This window comes from Conger conger, chromosome 3 (genome assembly GCF_963514075.1).
Source record: "Conger conger chromosome 3, fConCon1.1, whole genome shotgun sequence".
Taxonomy (NCBI): Eukaryota; Metazoa; Chordata; class Actinopteri; order Anguilliformes; family Congridae; genus Conger; species Conger conger.
Window position 1 is genome coordinate 59238483 of NC_083762.1, and position 17083 is coordinate 59255565.

Consider the following 17083-nt stretch of genomic DNA (forward strand, 5'->3'; position numbering starts at 1 on the left):
ATGCATGACTTTCCTATGCCAACCATAATCATGTCAGTACAAACGGTTTTGTGCTACATACAGACATTAGCCTTTCTGTGGATTTGTAATATAAAGCTAATTAAATTAGCTCAGTTCAATTCCCAAGGATTACTGTACGTGTACAGTAGTTTAAAGGAACTGTTTTTGTGTGCTTAAAGTGTAGCTCACACAAACCAAAATTGTGCTCCGAATCTCTATTTTGTGTGTGTGTGTGTGTGTGTGTGTGTGTGTGTGTGTGTGTGTGTGTGTGTGTGTGTGTGTGTGTTTAAGTTTTTGTGCTTCTTGGGACAGAATGCACACCAGGGCCAGTGTGAACAGAAAGCAAGTGTATCTTCAGAACCTTCCATAATGCTATGTTATCAGGTTCTACAGGTGTCTTTGAAAGACAGCTTTGAAAGACTCGATGGCAGGAGAGGACCTGTTGGTGAGCTGAACAGACAAGCCGTCTACAGATCACATTCATGTGTTTCCTGGCAAGGAGAAAATGTTTTTGTTACAGTACTTGCAACTCTCACTCCACTGTGCACATGTTCTATATGGTATAGATCTACAACCAAAGTTTACAGTAATATCTACCACTTGGGAAAACACACAATTTTTAAACCTCATTTGAAAAATAACACAATAATATTAATCTGTTATGCCATTGCTAACTTGCTTAATTTCACAGGCATCTCCTTAAACAGACAATGGCAATATTAACATGTCCTAGGCTATATGTACAATAATTACTGTATATACAAAAGGTGCTGGTATCACATTCAGAAAAAAAAATACAGTTTGTTGTATGAATGGTACATTAACATTAAATCGACCGCATAAATATATTTAAATCTCTTAAATGCTCATTGGGAAGTAGAAGACAGCAAGTAAATTTTTCATTTTGTAAGTGCAGTTGAATATGTATATATATCGTGACATTTTGGAGGTAAAATGCTCCCTGATTGTAGACTGAAAAATAAATTAAATTTATTTTGTGTTGATACCATACAGTTTTATGTTTCCCATTAGACTTAAGCCTATACGGCTTTGAAATTTCAGTCACCATTCAATAATAACTTCTCTGATAGGCACAAATGATCCGTTGTGCTACTTGTGTTACAGTAGGAAGAACTGTCATTTTTTTCAATGCTGTATTAGAGAAACATACAGGCTAAATGAGGCCAGATTAATCAAATTGAGGAAAACTTCACGCTTGAAATCCGATCAGCATTTTTTCTCAAAAGGCTGTGGAAAAAAGCTGCAACTTCATTCCACACACCTAATCTTCCCTCGTCAAAGTTCCTTCATAGTTTGCCAGGGAGAGAATTAGAATTGTTCTAATTCAGCACAGATCTTAAACAATAATAAATAAATAAATAAAACCAGACAAATTAATCTGAGGCAGCCATCCCTTGAAATAAACTAACAAAATGTTTCTGTCTCTAGTATTTCATTATCATTATGCTAACTGGCCCTGATAAATTTGCTGAAAATGTAAATGCATGATCACTGCTTGTCTCAAGATACCACAAGGAACTGGAAAGAACAAAAAAATTAAATGATAAATAATTGTGTTTTGAGCAAAAACAAAAATAATGTCTAAATGGTCTAACTTTATATAGAGAACTTTCTCCACAGTTTCTCCATTTGGCTGGTTTTTTAACTTACTGAGTTGTGCTCTGCTCAGAAACCACTAAGTCATATTCAAATCATATTCATATTCAGTTGTCCAATTATATTTTAAATGAACATCTGAGTTAGTTTTTTTTCCTGATGTCAACACATTCTTGTCAACGTTCTGCGCTTCTTTCCCATTTAGGGATTTCCGAAGTATATCTTGAAAGGGCGGTTGGTACGGCTGCCTTGGGGCTTAAATGCTGGTAAAGCCCCTGATTTCCACACGGGTAGACTGCTGTGCCTACTCAACACTAAATGACCAACTGTACCTCCCTCACAGTGTTCTACAGTTATATATTATATAATCTCCAAAGATAAAGTATTCTACCTCATTAATATACTAATTTCAAAAGATACAGTGTTCTACATCATCAATGTAAACATCTCAAGTTTCTGCAATACTAATGTATGCTGAAAAAGATGGCATTATACATCATAAATACAGTCATCTCAAAAGATGTAAAATAAAAGGTTTCTATTGAGTGCTGGGGAAAGGTTGGCCAGTGCCATATTAAGGAATACACCAACATTTTGGGACTTAAATAAGATTAAATTTTCATTTTTGTGCATTCACTGGCTTGGTTTCAAAGTTAGCATGACGTGTTAGCTTAGCATAAAGACATGAAGCCTATAGGAGTCAGTAACCTACCTTCTTCAAAGTACAGAAATGCACCTCACAGCAACTCCAAAGGTATCATGTGTATTTGAAACACACGTGCGGGGGAAACATGTTACGCTAACATGTAAATTGAGCCAGTAAATGCACAAAAATGAATGAAATCAAGTCTGGGTCGGAAAAAAGGCATATTTGCCAAAATGTTGGTGATTTCCTTTAGTTTTTCTACAATATTAATGCACGCTCAAAAAGATGGCATTATACATCATTAATACAGTCATCTCAAAAGATGAAGTAAACAGTGAGTGAGTGCTGGAGAAAGGTTGGCCAGTGCCCTGTTAAGGCCTTTTTCATGGGCCTAGCTAGAAGCTAAGAACTCATTACTTATTCATGCCAGACCACGTCTAACACCATGCAGATGAGAAACTCGTTGAGCACTTTGAACCAGGAGCGTAAAATGGGCAGTATTTTTAGAAGAAAACATCAGAAGCACACGTAATTGCAGGGGAATCTGCGGTTTTGATTTTAGTTACTTGAACATGATTTCAGCGTGGCTAACCCAGAATGCAGTCTACCGTTTGCAGAACATCATAGAGAGCCCTACTGAAAATTCCAGCTAAAACCAGCCTAAACTGGTCAAGCTAATTTCAGCTGTGTTTTCAACGCTTTTTAGCTGGTCAACCAGCTGTTCACCAGCTGACCCGCCTATAGTCAGCTAATCCAGCATCTTGACCACCAGCTGACTCTACCAGCTTAACCAGTTTAGCCAGCTTTGCCCAGCTACAGGCCAGCTTTGACCAGCCGCAGACCAGCTAGAAATGTTGAAAACTCATCTTAAACCATTTTATACCAGTTGATAATCCCAGCTGGTCTTAAATTGTCAGCAGGAAGGGCAGAGGTGGGGACACTGGGAGCAGAATTAGACCGATGTGATGAACCAGCGCTCCGCCCAATACCCCACAGGGTGAAAGGTGAGGCTCTTCCCTCTCAGCTTCTCCTCTTCAGTTCATAGCCATAAATAACACAGCAGGGCAAAAGGACACAGGAAAAATGAGAGGTTTGCTTTGAACTGAAATACCACTGGCACCTTAAGGTCTATATTTGTCCTCTGAGTCTCTTTTCATGCGTGTGCCTGATGGGGCGGAGCTTGGACAGAGCCCCGCCCCTCCTTGCACCACACTCCAAGTGCTGGGGTCCCTCTCTCACTCGAACCTCTCGTAGTTCCTCGTCTGCCTCACCCGGGGAATCATGTCCATCAGCAGCCTGCAACACAAGGGGAAAAGTGTTTGCGACGTGGCGTTACGTAACGTTGCACGTGCACGATGTCTCTCTCATGATTGCGAAGCTTTGCAGAGAGAGGGCGCCATTTGTGTAAAATCATCGTAAAGCCTTGTGCGTGTGTATTGGAGTGTACACCACCTAGCCAGCTCACCCAAAGGAATTCTGTGGCAGTAAGAGCAGAATTACAATATAAGGAAAAAACATTAGTGTATCGCCCAGGGGAAGAGTTACTCAGGCGCACTCAACTGGGCGAAACGGGATTTTCCACGGCTGGGACATTATTATTGCTTAGAAACAGGAACCAATTTACATTAGGCAAAGATAGGGGATAGTGTTACTAGCTGCACCCCTGTGTGTAAGATACTGGGGTGGAGTGAAGCACGACTCACTTTACTCCATAAGCCAGGATGATCAGGCCAATCAGGACGCCCACTGTCCCATCCAGGTACCAGACCGCCGGATTGTGCCGGAAAACCTCTGCGCTGATGAGGATGGAGAATCCCATGACCCCCCCGACAAGGGAGTTGAAACCTGTGAGAAACAGGCACAGGACAATGGGCTGAAAATTAGCATTTGTCCAATCTCTGTCTTTAAAGTGGTATCCTAGAGCGAGGGCATCTGGAAAAACTACAGTAATGTCGTCGTAAACATGAATGAATTGATGTACAAATAGATTCTTTCAGCATGAAATGAACTTTTCATTTGTTAATTTATTTGTTAACTACTTATTACTGTACTAGTTACATGAATATTAATGTATTAGCAAACCATAGGATAAACTTATTAGTTAACCACTAACAAATACATTAACAGTTTTTTTCATCCAATATGAATTGGCAGTAACTAATGTCGTTGTTAACATGAATTAATAGTATATAAATTCATCCCATTTGATACCTTGGTCCCTTGATGACTTAAAGCCAAATGTGTTCCATACTGTATCAGCATAATTTACAGCTGAATCTGGTCCCACACCCCAATTCCCATAGAGATCCATTCAAATGCAAAAGACTTTTAGTATTGCGTGTAGGACAACCGGAAAATAAGATATCCAGACTCTGATGATGTTGATTAGTCACAGTTATCATGCAAAGGATATGTAACCATGCTAACAGGGCGGCCTGTAGCGTGGTGGTTAAGGTAAATGACTGGGACACGCAAGGTCGGTGGCTCTAATCCCAGTGTAGCCACAATAAGATCCGCTCAGCCGTTGGGCCCTTGAGCAAGGCCCTCAACCCTGCATTGCTCCAGGGGAGGATTGTCTCCTGCTTAGTCTAATCAACTGTACGTCGCTCTGGATAAGAGCCAAATGCCATTAACGTAACGTAACGTAACCAAATACAAAACATGACTACATATAATGTAATACATGTATACATGTAATTCCTCCATGGTGAAACCAAAATGTATAAAAATACCCTTTAATAAAAGTTCTGACAAAAAGTTACAGACTGTAGATTACAGATTGTTTGATTACAAACAGAAAAGAAAATGTAATCAGAAAAAGACAAGGTGACCCCAAACTTCTGAATGGTTGTGTATAAAACATGTTGTGACTACTACAAAGCTCTGCGCTTTGACCAAGTGTGAATTATTTGATAACAAACTGAAAAAATAAAATATTAAGTCAGAAAAAGGAAAGGTGATTCCAAACTTTAGAGTGGGGGTGTACATAAACAAAGCTGTACAAATGAACTTATCAGTAGTTAGTTAACAGTTACATTATTATTACATATTATTGGCATTTGGCAGACGCTCTTATCTAAATGGTAAATGGACTGCATTTATATAGCGCTTTTATCCAAAAACGCTTTACAGTTAACCCGTTCACACACACCAGTGGCGACTGGCTGTAATGCAAGGCACGGACCAGCTGTACATCTAGAGGGATGTACAGTTGATTAGACTAAGCTGGAGACAATCCCCCCCTGGAGCAATGCAGGGTTAAGGGCCTTGCCCAAGGGCCCAACAGCCGTGCAGATCTTATTGTGGCTACACCTTGGGGGTCCCAGTCATGTACCTTAACCACTACACTACAGGCCGCCTTTAAGGAATTCATGGGAAGAATCTATCAATCAGTCTGTCAATAGAACATTTTTTAGCATTACAAAGTATTCTGTTGTTACAATGGTATTTTTGAGATACAAGAATCAGTGACTGCCTCAGAAGTACAATGTTCTGATTCAGTATACATTTTGTTAATTTATTCACTTAGTATAAAAGTAAGAAGATACTTTTGCTATACAATTCAATCTGAAAACCTCCATTGTATAGCTAAATGTGAACACACAACAGCAATATGTACCAAAAATCCAGTCCAAAAGCACTTAAATAATAAATATTCCCCTTCTGAAACTGTTGGTGTTTCAACTGAGCCACATTCCAGACATTGAAAATGTTCTCCTTTGATTACGCATTTTAATTGCAAAGGTTATGAAAGTGGTTATTTTTAATCTGACAATACCATAATCTCAAGCTTGACACTCAGGGCTCCAAGGACTATTTGAATGTTTTTGCTTTTAGGCGCCAGTTGCTGCATTCAGGGCCTGCTGTCTGTTTAAACCATGTTTCTCACCAATTATAGAGCCATTTGGCTGAGAGAAGAGAGACGTTTTACAGTAGATGATGTGATCTGTAGCAGTATGTGTTCAAAGATAAATGGTTGCTGCGAGAAAGAAAACATTAATCTGCTGTACCTCTCTCCCTGTCCTCTTTCAAAATTGCCTTTCGTCAATTTGAAAGAAAATATCTCACACAAGGTTATGAATGAACCTACATTTTCAAACTAATAAGCGATATCGCGATATTATAATAAAATCTTCCTGTTTTATTGTTTTATTCCATAGCTATTCTCATGATGTATTTCTAGGTATTAACAAAGGTATTCTATATACATTGAAGGGAAGAGTATATTTGAAATTTGTATAACCGCTAAATTCTCAAGCCTTCTGTCAGGCATCTCAGGAAACAGGTATAGTAATAAGTCCCAGGCTTCATGCCCTCCCATTGGCAACAAGAAGTTAGTTAGAAATGCAGATGTGTGTCTGTGGATGTGTGTGCTTTTCTTTCTCTCTCACACACACACACACACATTGCAGACCTGGTTCTTTGACCATTGACTGACTTCCACCCAAAGTTATCGCCAGAGTAGACACTTCATCTCGAATCCTATAAACATATCACTCAGGGAGACCAAGTAATTATTTCTGGCCTGTTTGTGTAATATTGAAGGTTAGCTGCTCATCCAGCCTGCATGCTATATGATAAAGCATAACCAATTACCTACTCTGATGATGTGATATTTTACTGTATGATCATGTATTAACCATGTACCAATCAGATGTAGAATTATGTATGTTATTAGTAAAACACTTTTTGATTATAAATGGCCTCCACCTCTCCAGTTTATGCTTGTCCACCTTGTGTTTGTGTAAGTACTGGACTCTTTCTTGGATATACCTGGCCTTGTCTGGTCATCATAAGGGAAGAATTTTCTAATAACAAGAACAACCTAACAACAGCAATGGCCAAGGAGATATTGTTCCTAGAACATGAAGTGCTTGTTTTGCATAGCATATCAACATAATTGATATTGAGCCATAAATACATTACTCATAGTGGGTTTTCATAGCAGTCTTTCCAAATTTTCCTGCTTGCATGTATAGTGGCTTTGTGACTGTGTCTCTGTAAAAAAACAAAAAACAGTGCTATACAAATAACATTTAAATTAAAAAGTGTGGGAACGCCACCTGACTTTAAACAGTTCCACCTACTATTTTATCACCCCAGGTGTGCTTATCTATCTAGAGAACAGGCACATACGCACACACGCCAGTGTATGTCTCCGCTTCTTTCCTTATCTTTTTATTCTCTCTCTCTGTACATCACTCTCAAAGGTATCCATTTTATTAGAGGGATGATCTTCTCTGGTACCTCTCTCTCCCCGCTGTGTTGCCTGCCAGCCCCTGTGTCCTGCCCACACACCATCTCTACATGAGACTTAATGAAGATGTCCGTCTACAGCGACCGCAGTGACAGCTCTGGATATTTTAACTTCCATGGGGTGTCCCCATTCCCTTCTCCCCCGCATCCCAAATCCCCTCATCCGCAAATATGTAAGGGCCAGGAGCCTAGTGAGAGAACGCAAGCAGTCAGGACAAAGCAGGCTCACTACGTGCTGCTTCCTCTCTGTCACTCCTCACCGCCACCGCCAGAGCCCCCAGGGAAATAAAGCAGCCTTGTAAAAAAAACCTACAAAGCAATATTGGATTGTCTAAGCAGGAGAATCTTATTGGCTGGACCTCAAAGCAATGGGATCCGATTGGCTCAGAGCCCATGCGCAGGAACAAAGGGGAGCTGAGCAAGCTAGTAGCCTCAAGCTCCCTGTTTATTACAATCATTTATTTCCCCCTTACAGATCCTGATTACCATATTTCATTTTTCATTCATTTTCTTTATTGCGCTGTTGCCACAGTGCAGGAAGGGGACAGCACGGCACTCGATTGGCTGATCCTGGCCAATCGGTTCTTACCGTCGGTGATGAGGGCCCGGCTTGTCAGTACCCTCCCCAGCATGAACTTGAGCACAGCCAGGATGACACATATGATGCCACTCACGATGGACACACTGAAGAGGAAGTCATCCTGGCAGAGAGAGAGAGAGAGAGGGGGGGGGAGAGAGAGAAGGAGAGAAAGAAATAATGAGGCATGAGGGTCTTTCTAATCAAATTAAAACACGGTTGAAAATATTTTAAGCCAAAACTGTCCTACATGGCGATTAAGTGAGTGGTTTGCTCGCAGACCATAATGCACATAGCAGTCTAGAGGTACTAAGTCATCGCAGGACAGCAAGGAGACGGGTAGAAACAGAAAGACAGAGAGAAACGGAGAGAAACAGACAGCCATAGAGAGAGAAAGAAAGTGAGAACGAGAGTACGCTCTGACTCAGTAGCATCATGAATATTGCACAATGGCTTTGTGGCACATTTCTCTGGTATGAGAAACTGTATATTTGCAAGGTTACCAGCTTCAGTCAGAACCACAAGAAAACCAAAAGAAAGTTATTTTCTTTTCCTCAAACACATTCCCGTTTCAATAGTCCTGCCATGAAGTTACGTCAGCATATAAGAGCTGCATCATTTAATGGCACTAGTGGCCCAATATGAACATTTTTCTTTTACAAATATAAACACTGGCAAGCTGACATCAAAACTCGACACATTTGATAAATCGGTTGAAAGCTTTCTGTAGCTGAGTGCTGACTTCCGTTGTGCACATCCTGAAGGTAAAAGATGGACTGACGCAAATCTTTTGTTGAGTGGTTTCGGTCTCTTAATGCTTTTCCTGTCTTCAGAAGTCAGAGGTCCAAGAACGCATGCTGTTACCTCGACTGTGGTTTGGGTTTTAAAGTATTTCTAAAGACGATGATCCAAATCCAAACAGTGTGGAAACTTTCTACCCTCTGCAGAGTTAGAGAGTGAGGTGCTGGTAAGGAGGACTGGAATTAAAGCTGCTCCACTAGTCCTGTTCCCTGCTCTAATAGTGCCGTTCTCTGCTCCACTATTGCTGTTCCCTGATCCACTAGTGCTGTTCCCTGATCCACTAGTGCTGTTCCCTGATCCACTAGTGCTGTTCCCTGCTCTAATAGTGCTGTTCTCTGCTCCACTATTGCTGTTCTCTGCTCCACTATTGCTGTTCCCTGATCCACTAGTGCTGCTCCCTGATCCACTAGTGCTGCTCCCTGATCCACTAGTGCTGCTCCCTGATCCACTAGTGCTGTTCTCTGCTCCACTAGTGCTGTTCCCTGATCCACTAGTGCTGTTCCCTGATCCACTAGTGCTGTTCCCTGCTCTAATAGTGCTGTTCTCTGCTCCACTATTGCTGTTCCCTGATCCACTAGTGCTGTTCCCTGATCCACAAGTGCTGTTCCCTGATCCACTAGTGCTGTTCTCTGCTCCACTAGTGCTGTTCCCTGATCCACTAGTGCTGTTCTCTGCTCCACTAGTGCGGTTCCCTGATCCACTAGTGCTGTTCTCTGCTCCACTAGTGCTGTTCCCTGATCCACGAGTGCTGTTCCCTGATCCACTAGTGCTGTTCCCTGCTCTGATTTGGCTGAGGTGCTGTAGGCAATGGTTTAGTATGAGACGACAAACAACTTGTTTGTTGTTACTAAAATATCTCCATCTGAAACATAAAACAAGCTACCACCACTAGCTGGTTGACCAGCTCATACCCAGCAAGACCAGCTAGACCATGATCACGTTTCAAAACCTAGCATGAGCTGTTTTTTTTTCCAGCAGAGTATTCTATTAAATCCTTTTGCTCCTTTCACATGTACAGTACATAAATCTTTGTTTAGTCCACCTGCTGTTTTTTCCTCATTATGATAGTTCCTGAGGATAAAAAAAGGGTGATAAAGAAGGCCATTTGAACTTCAGTTAAATAAAGAAGGTGGAAGTTTTCACACTTTCATAGCTATCTGAGAAAGCCAATGCATTCTGTCTGTGAATCCATGGTGTCTGTGGCCTCCCACACAGACCAGTCTCACACCATTTTAAATCGGATCCTTGAACTGTGTGCTCGCTACACACGTATGGGTGAGGAGGGTCTGCTGACAGGATCTAGGGTTCCTCAGGGGTTTCCACATCCATCCGAACACCACCAATACCCTGACCCCACCATCCGCAAACCCCCACTACAGCTCCTAACACAGACGCAGAGCGCCCAGGTCACGTGCTTGGTGCGAATCAGCATGGCTGGACACAAAAGGAGGGCTACAGTGAAATTGAACCCAATTGCTCGTATCGATCTGAAACGGCACGAATCAACAAGGTGCCGCGCGACTCTACATCCTGTGAAAAGGGAGGACCAGAACGTATTGATTTTCATTTTATCTAATTTCACTGGTTTCTCATTCAGAATGTTAAGCCTTAAGTGTTGTTGTGAATTTCATTGCAAAGAGGGGAAGTGACGGTTGCCTTCGATGGGTTAAATCAATGAATGCAAAATGCTGTTAAATACTTTCTCTCAAATACTAAGCATAGATATTACTACAGCAGGTTTGGAAACACAACTCGGCCATGCACATTTTTCCTTTTAAGCCAAACCAGGTGTGTGTGTGTGTGTGTGTGTGTGTGTGTGTGACTGAGAGAGACAGAGGGGGAGTGTGTGACTATGTGTCTGTTGTGCGTGATGGAGAGAGTGAGTGAAAGAGGGAGTGTGTGACTGTGTGTGTGTGTGTGTGTGTGTGTGTGTGTATGTGTTAGTGTGTGACAGATAGTTAATGATAAAAAGACACGCTTTTTTCTGGTGTGTGTCTGTGTGTGTGTGTGTGTTGGTGCGTGGCGGTTAAAGAGAAAGGGGCACTCTTTCCGGTGCGTGACTGTGTGTGCTCTCACATCATGTATACACGTGTGTCCCTGAGTTTGCATGCATCATGCATGTGGACAACTGACACCAGATCGGTACATCATCAAAGAGAAGGATTACTCTCTGTTCTGTTTCATCAGTGATCAGCTCACTGGGGACCTGAAAGGGCCAGCAGGGTACTGAACATGCCTGCATGCAGGAGGGCCTGGGGGCCCCTGTGTATGCTGGTTTGCTCAAAATTGCAATCTCAGAATTTTAACAAGCAGTTCATTTGGCTTAATTAGGTGCTCCATATTTCGAGGGATTGTGTAAGCAACATTATGTCAGATATACCTATGCATGCTGTGAAGCTTAACATTCAAAATCCAGCATACACAGGGGCCCCCCGGACTGAGTTTGGGAACCACTGCTCGAGCCTAACAAGCTCCTAATGCATCTCCATTTGACATGTTTAATGCAAATTAGCCATATTAAAGCCATATTATGTCAGAAATAGCTGGGCATACTAAGAAGAATAAATCTTTCATATACACATCCCAGGACATTCAAACAGCCAGATCAACTAATGCTTTCATTCTCCAGTGTGCTAAATGAGCACTTAAGAGCACTCTTAATTATTTAATTAGCCCAGTCATAAATTGAACTGACATTACTATAAGCACCAGCTGTATACAGCCTCAGACTGCAAGTGTATGCTCAAGATTTTACTGGGCTGCTGTATTACCACTGAGTGCATCAGAGGTTGTTTACATTTTAATTGATTCAATTATATACTATAGAAATCACTTGGTTGATGGGACAGCTTTCATGATACCTGTCTTTCCAGAAAATGGCACCGACTTCACATGCAGTTAAGCCTGCACTATAACAGTTTACCTGAATTCACAGGCAAACTATATTTAGAAAATTAAAAACCAGAAACTGAAATGTTCTAAATAAAGTGATATATTGGTACATTCTCTCTATTCTTGGCAAAGCCCTAGGAGCCAACTGCGTTGCCTCATCTGATCCATTCACACAGAAGCTGTGGAATACATCACAGAGGGAACTGAGAGGTAATAAACAAAAATCACATTTAAATGCAACCCCAGGGGGTTTGATATTCAGTGTAAAATATCACACTTAATTCCACAAATAGCAAACATTTTCTGTTTGTTTGCAGTGCAAATCTTAAAGTGGCATCGCTATTCAGCATCTATTCAGCATTTTGCTCTAATCTATGATAAGGTAATCAGGGAAATGTAGTTTGACTCCTTTCACTTTAAGGGCTTTGCTACTTCAAACTGATTACCAGAGACTTGACATACTGTCTGCCTGTACGAGAATTTTAAGTGTTATTCAGTAAGGATGGTATTATATCATGATCACATCTATACACACAATCCCTTCCCACTGAGAAGTCTCCATGAGAGGAATAAAATTAACTCTGGATAAGCACTTCTTCTCATTTCTCAATGTAGAAGGTATCCCTCAGTCCTCAAAATGGACAACATTAGGATTTCTCTGATTGGAGTCCATGTGCAGAATCCTGACAAGACTGGTTTAGTTGCCTGTTCACAACTAATGTATCACTAGCCAGGCAACCACAGTGTTGGGAGTTAATTTGATGCACTTAAGATTTGAGTTGTTAACTGTACCTGGGCTGGCTATAAGCGCACCAGAATCTCCCAGAAACATACATATGTGGGATCGTGTAAACGTGCCAGAAGAGTGGCCCACTGAGAATGCCTTTGTGGACAGTTAGGTTTTTTTCCCCCCCTCTCACGAGTGGACTGAGATCCCTACAAGCAATGCTCCAGTGGGAGAGAAGCTATCATGGGACCAGCGACAGTGAGTGTTCTATGAACTCCCACTGTATGGGTCTACTTATGTGCAAAAGGTTTGTAGAAAAAAACCCAAAAAAAGCATACAAGAAACACATATGTAGTCTACCGAAAATCTGCCATATACTTCATTCTTACATGAATTCAGATTTTTTAACATATAAGGCACTTCACAGTCCACTCTAATGCCACTATGCTGTATATGAATATATGTTTAATTGAGTACAACATACTAATCAACATATATGATTTTACATAACTTTTGCATATGGGGATAAATCTGCTGGTCACATCCACTGTCAGAATGGCAGATTAAACCAAGACCTGATTAACATAATGAACATTTACACTATGCAGTCTGTAAGCATTTGGACAATGACTCCTCGTTTTGCCTGTAAACTGTGTCTGTGTCCAAATACTTATGGACTGCGCTGTAAAAGCAGCATAGTAGATGAAACCTTTCTGACATCAGAGGGAAAGAAAGGAAAACTAGGCTATTTTTACACACTGCTGCAATGTGCCAGAAAAGGCTTTAATGGGCTCTCTCTGGACCAAGAGCCTTCCAAAGTGATGCTGTGCAGTTTTGATTAAAACACAGCAGCTGGCATCTGAAAACAGACTCTCTCTCTCTCTCTCTCTCTCTCTCTCTCTCTCTCTCTCTCTCTCTCTCTCTCTCTCTCTCTCTCTCTCTCTCTCTCTCTCTCTCTCTCTCTCTCTCTCTCTCTCTCTCTCTCTCTCTCTCTCTCTCTCTCATAAAATTCAACATTCATCCTTTTACTGCAGATAATACAGGGAAGCTGTAACTTCTGCTCCCTAATCTGTAAATATGAATAGGTATTTGAAATGGGTATGAAGTAAATAGGATTTATAGAAAAAAGATGCACAATAAAAAAGGTGTTGGTTGGTGTTGAAAGTACAATGAATAATCTTCATGTTTTGCTCTCTGGGATAAAACTATAGAAACATTGATGGAAACTGAAGCAAATAGTTTATTTACTGAGCTTTGAGAATTGTGATCTCTACTAAAACTACTCAAAAGGTGATATCTAAACATTAATTACATTCTAATCCTTGGATCTTAGGAAAACATCAAAGCTACAGCACAAACTTGTAGATTCGTGCAATGGCTGTCATTCGGGTTTATGGGTACCCGCTGTTCCATTTCAAAACTGTTATTTTCATACATACAGAAAGGCGAAGGGTTGAAATGAATTCATTATTTATCTAGGATGTCTGCCATTGCCTGGCAACAGTGCAACGAGACTATTCTGGGACCGGGGTCTAGAATCCGTTCTCTCTTTCGCAGCCGCCCCCGCCCGACCTGCGGGCCTGTTTCGTTTTGTACCCCCAGCAGGGGAGAGCGCACGCTCAGGCGCGTCGCAGAAAGGCGGCGGGTAGCAGCCTGGATGTTTCGCGAGGACGCCTGATCTAAATATCGCTTTGGGAGGTGTCAGGCTTTCACGCCGTCACACCTGACAGCCGCGCGAAAGAGAATTCGCACATGATGATGATGGAGGACGGGGAGAGAAAATGTACCCATTTGTTCTCGCGTCGTACAAACAAAGCCCATTCTTCGAAATCCGTCACGCAGACGCACCTCGGCTTTCAGTGAACAGCTCTAATTCATCCGTGTTTTTATTTCACGTTCGTCTGTTTCGGCAAAGTGACAAGAATAGCAACAAATGGCTTATTTTTAAAAGCGGTTTCAGGAAACCTTCGCTGATAATGGAGATTCAGGCCTCTAAAGTGTTCCTGCATCGTTTGTCCCAACCTGTTCAGCTGATGCTTTTATCCAAAGCGACTTATGGTTGATTAGACTAAGCAGGGCACAATCCCCCCTGGAGAAATGCAGGGTTACGGTGCACCGGGACCCAGTCAAGTACCTTAGCCACTAGGACATATGCTTAAACTACTCCCCAGACTGTGACTTGGAATTCATATCTGCTATGTACACATATATCTAATGAAATGGAAGGCCCTCTGCCAATATGAGGGATGCTACATTATTGCAATATACATAATTCAATAAGTGGGAAATCCCTAGCTCACCATCTGTGAAACATGTTTTGTCAGGTATGGAACAGCCTGTCTGGATATAATGTGAATATGTAAGGTTGTGTGTTGTTTGGAAGTACTTACCACTTCAGGAAGTAACTTGGTGGCCAGGTCATGGATGGCTTTTCCCAGAATGCACATGGAGGACAGGATGAACACCACACCCAGAATCACGCACGCTCTGTAGAGGAACACAAGATGGTCAGGGAGTAATTAATAACTCCAAGCACAGACACACCCACATAAACACACACACCCACAAATATCAAATATCTGGAACCCTCCCAAATCTGGAATATGGACTGTTCAGCGCAGTTATCTTATGTATAACTCAGTAATCTTGCTTTGTGAAATACCCCTTTTTGTCTCATTGAGATTAAAATCTCTTTTGCACAACCTGTGCCCTTTCATAAGAGACCAGCTTATGAAATTACAGGAGATGTAGTTTGCCACAGGCCAACTCACTTGGGAATCACAGTAAATTTAGCCTGGGCGGCAATATTATGGGTAGCCTATATAACGATGACATAATGGATTTATAATGTTGTATAATGTATATGTCTGTGTTTAGATGACTAATGAGGCATGGAAAAACAAACAGACTGCTGGCACTAAGGTACCGTAGTTCAGCCCGCTGTCTCTTGCACAGACACAGCTACCTGTTCCTTCCCCTCCCACTGGGCCCGAGGACTTCTGCGTAATGGTGATGTAATATCACACCTATGCATCCACAGCGGACTGACGTGTTATATGGACAAGATGTTCCCTGACTCTGGAGCAGTCAGATTGGGGAGGGGGGAGTGGGGAGTGGGGGTAATGAACAGGAATGGAAGAAGGTTTAAGCTGGCAGTGAGGAATGGGTCTCTGCTGGTAATCATTTGTCATCCACTGTCACATTCACACTGTAGCTTCTCCATCATAGCTGGGGACACTAGCTCCCTCCTTCCTCTACTCAGCCACATACTGTACCCCCCCCCCCCCCTGCCTGCCACCCAGCTCCCCTCCCCTCCCCTCACCCTGCCAGGCACGGCCGATTCCTACACCTGCTGCCTCTCTTTATGTCTGCCAGCTAACGAAGCGTGCGTTGCGAAATGTCCATTAGCCCCCCTCCCCGTGAGTGTCGCCGCCGCTCATCTGAGCGTTTCGGAGCCCGCGGTTCCGCCGTTAGCGTCTCCTTGGCCACACATGTACCGAACAGCATCTCCAGCAATTAGGCGCAGCTTCATCCCAAAACTGTTTGACATCAGCTACTACGGATCAAAGTGAACACGCCAATTACCAGCTTTCAGAGGACCGCTGCTCTGCACAAACTCTCCCATGAATGTGCACCAAGACACGCAACCGTTTCACTATTGCATTTACCTGCAGAACTGCGTGCCTACTATCTAATAAACTGAGATTAACAGTGGCTTCAAGAGCATGATGAGCAATGCCTCATTATTGGCAAGAAATTATGGTTATTAAATAATTACACCAGTCACCTTTTTTATGGAAAATGTATGTCTGTCCCCACACTACATACTGTACAGCATTAGCTGTTACTGCTGCTTTACACAGAATTAGCTATTACTGCTCTGTGTTGTTGTCCTTTAAGCAGGGAGCAAACCCATTGATCAATATTTTACAGCATTTTAAAACCCCACCCTGGGGGAGTACGTGAGTCGGCTGAAGGGAGAATAATTACCATCCGCGGGGCTGTAAATACACAGCTGTGGAGTTTTGCTGTTTCGGTTCCCCTCTGTGCTCTGATTAAGAGCCTCACACCCTGTTCGCCTACACAGGTCTTCACTCCAACCTCAAAGAACATCGATGCACGCCCAGACCAGCAGAGCAGAGCAAAACCTCTTTAGCCCAAGAAACTGCGTATTGTAATCCTGGTGCAGCAAAACCTGCTGTCTTATCGGGTTGTGCGGGATTTGCTAAGCATGTTGTTCTCCGCATTTTTTTAAAGAATGTAGGGTGCACAGTGGTGTGTAGGAGAAGAAGCAAACCATTCCTTTGAACACTTCCTAACAACTAACAGGGCTTACATTTGATGAATGATCTACACCGCTGTGTATTCACTGAAGCCAACCAGCTGAATAGCTAAAGCTATTTACCTGACCTTGTAGCAGCAGAGTCAGTATTCAGACCCCCAACCTTCACGTTATAAATGTTGTCAGACACACAGAAGCACAGAGAGAGAAGAGGGGCACACAGATAAAATACTGAATTTTGGGATGAAAGCAAAGGGAAGAAAGCTCAGACTGGCGGCTCGGCGG

At 42.3% G+C, this 17083-nt stretch overlaps 1 protein-coding gene across 1 annotated transcript in view; it reads right to left on the minus strand.

Annotated features, from left to right (window-relative positions):
• Window positions 1–257: 257 nt before the first annotated feature.
• The window catches only part of LOC133123732 (transmembrane protein 163a-like), a 53458-nt gene continuing 36632 nt past the window's right edge, over window positions 258–17083 (minus strand). The window contains exons 5-8 of the mRNA XM_061234232.1: window positions 14907–15003; window positions 8109–8220; window positions 3967–4108; window positions 258–3559 (exon numbers count right to left, since the gene is read on the minus strand). Coding sequence (XP_061090216.1) covers window positions 3499–3559; window positions 3967–4108; window positions 8109–8220; window positions 14907–15003 — 412 coding nt within the window. The 3' untranslated portion in view covers window positions 258–3498. The remainder of the gene's footprint in view (window positions 3560–3966; window positions 4109–8108; window positions 8221–14906; window positions 15004–17083) is intronic.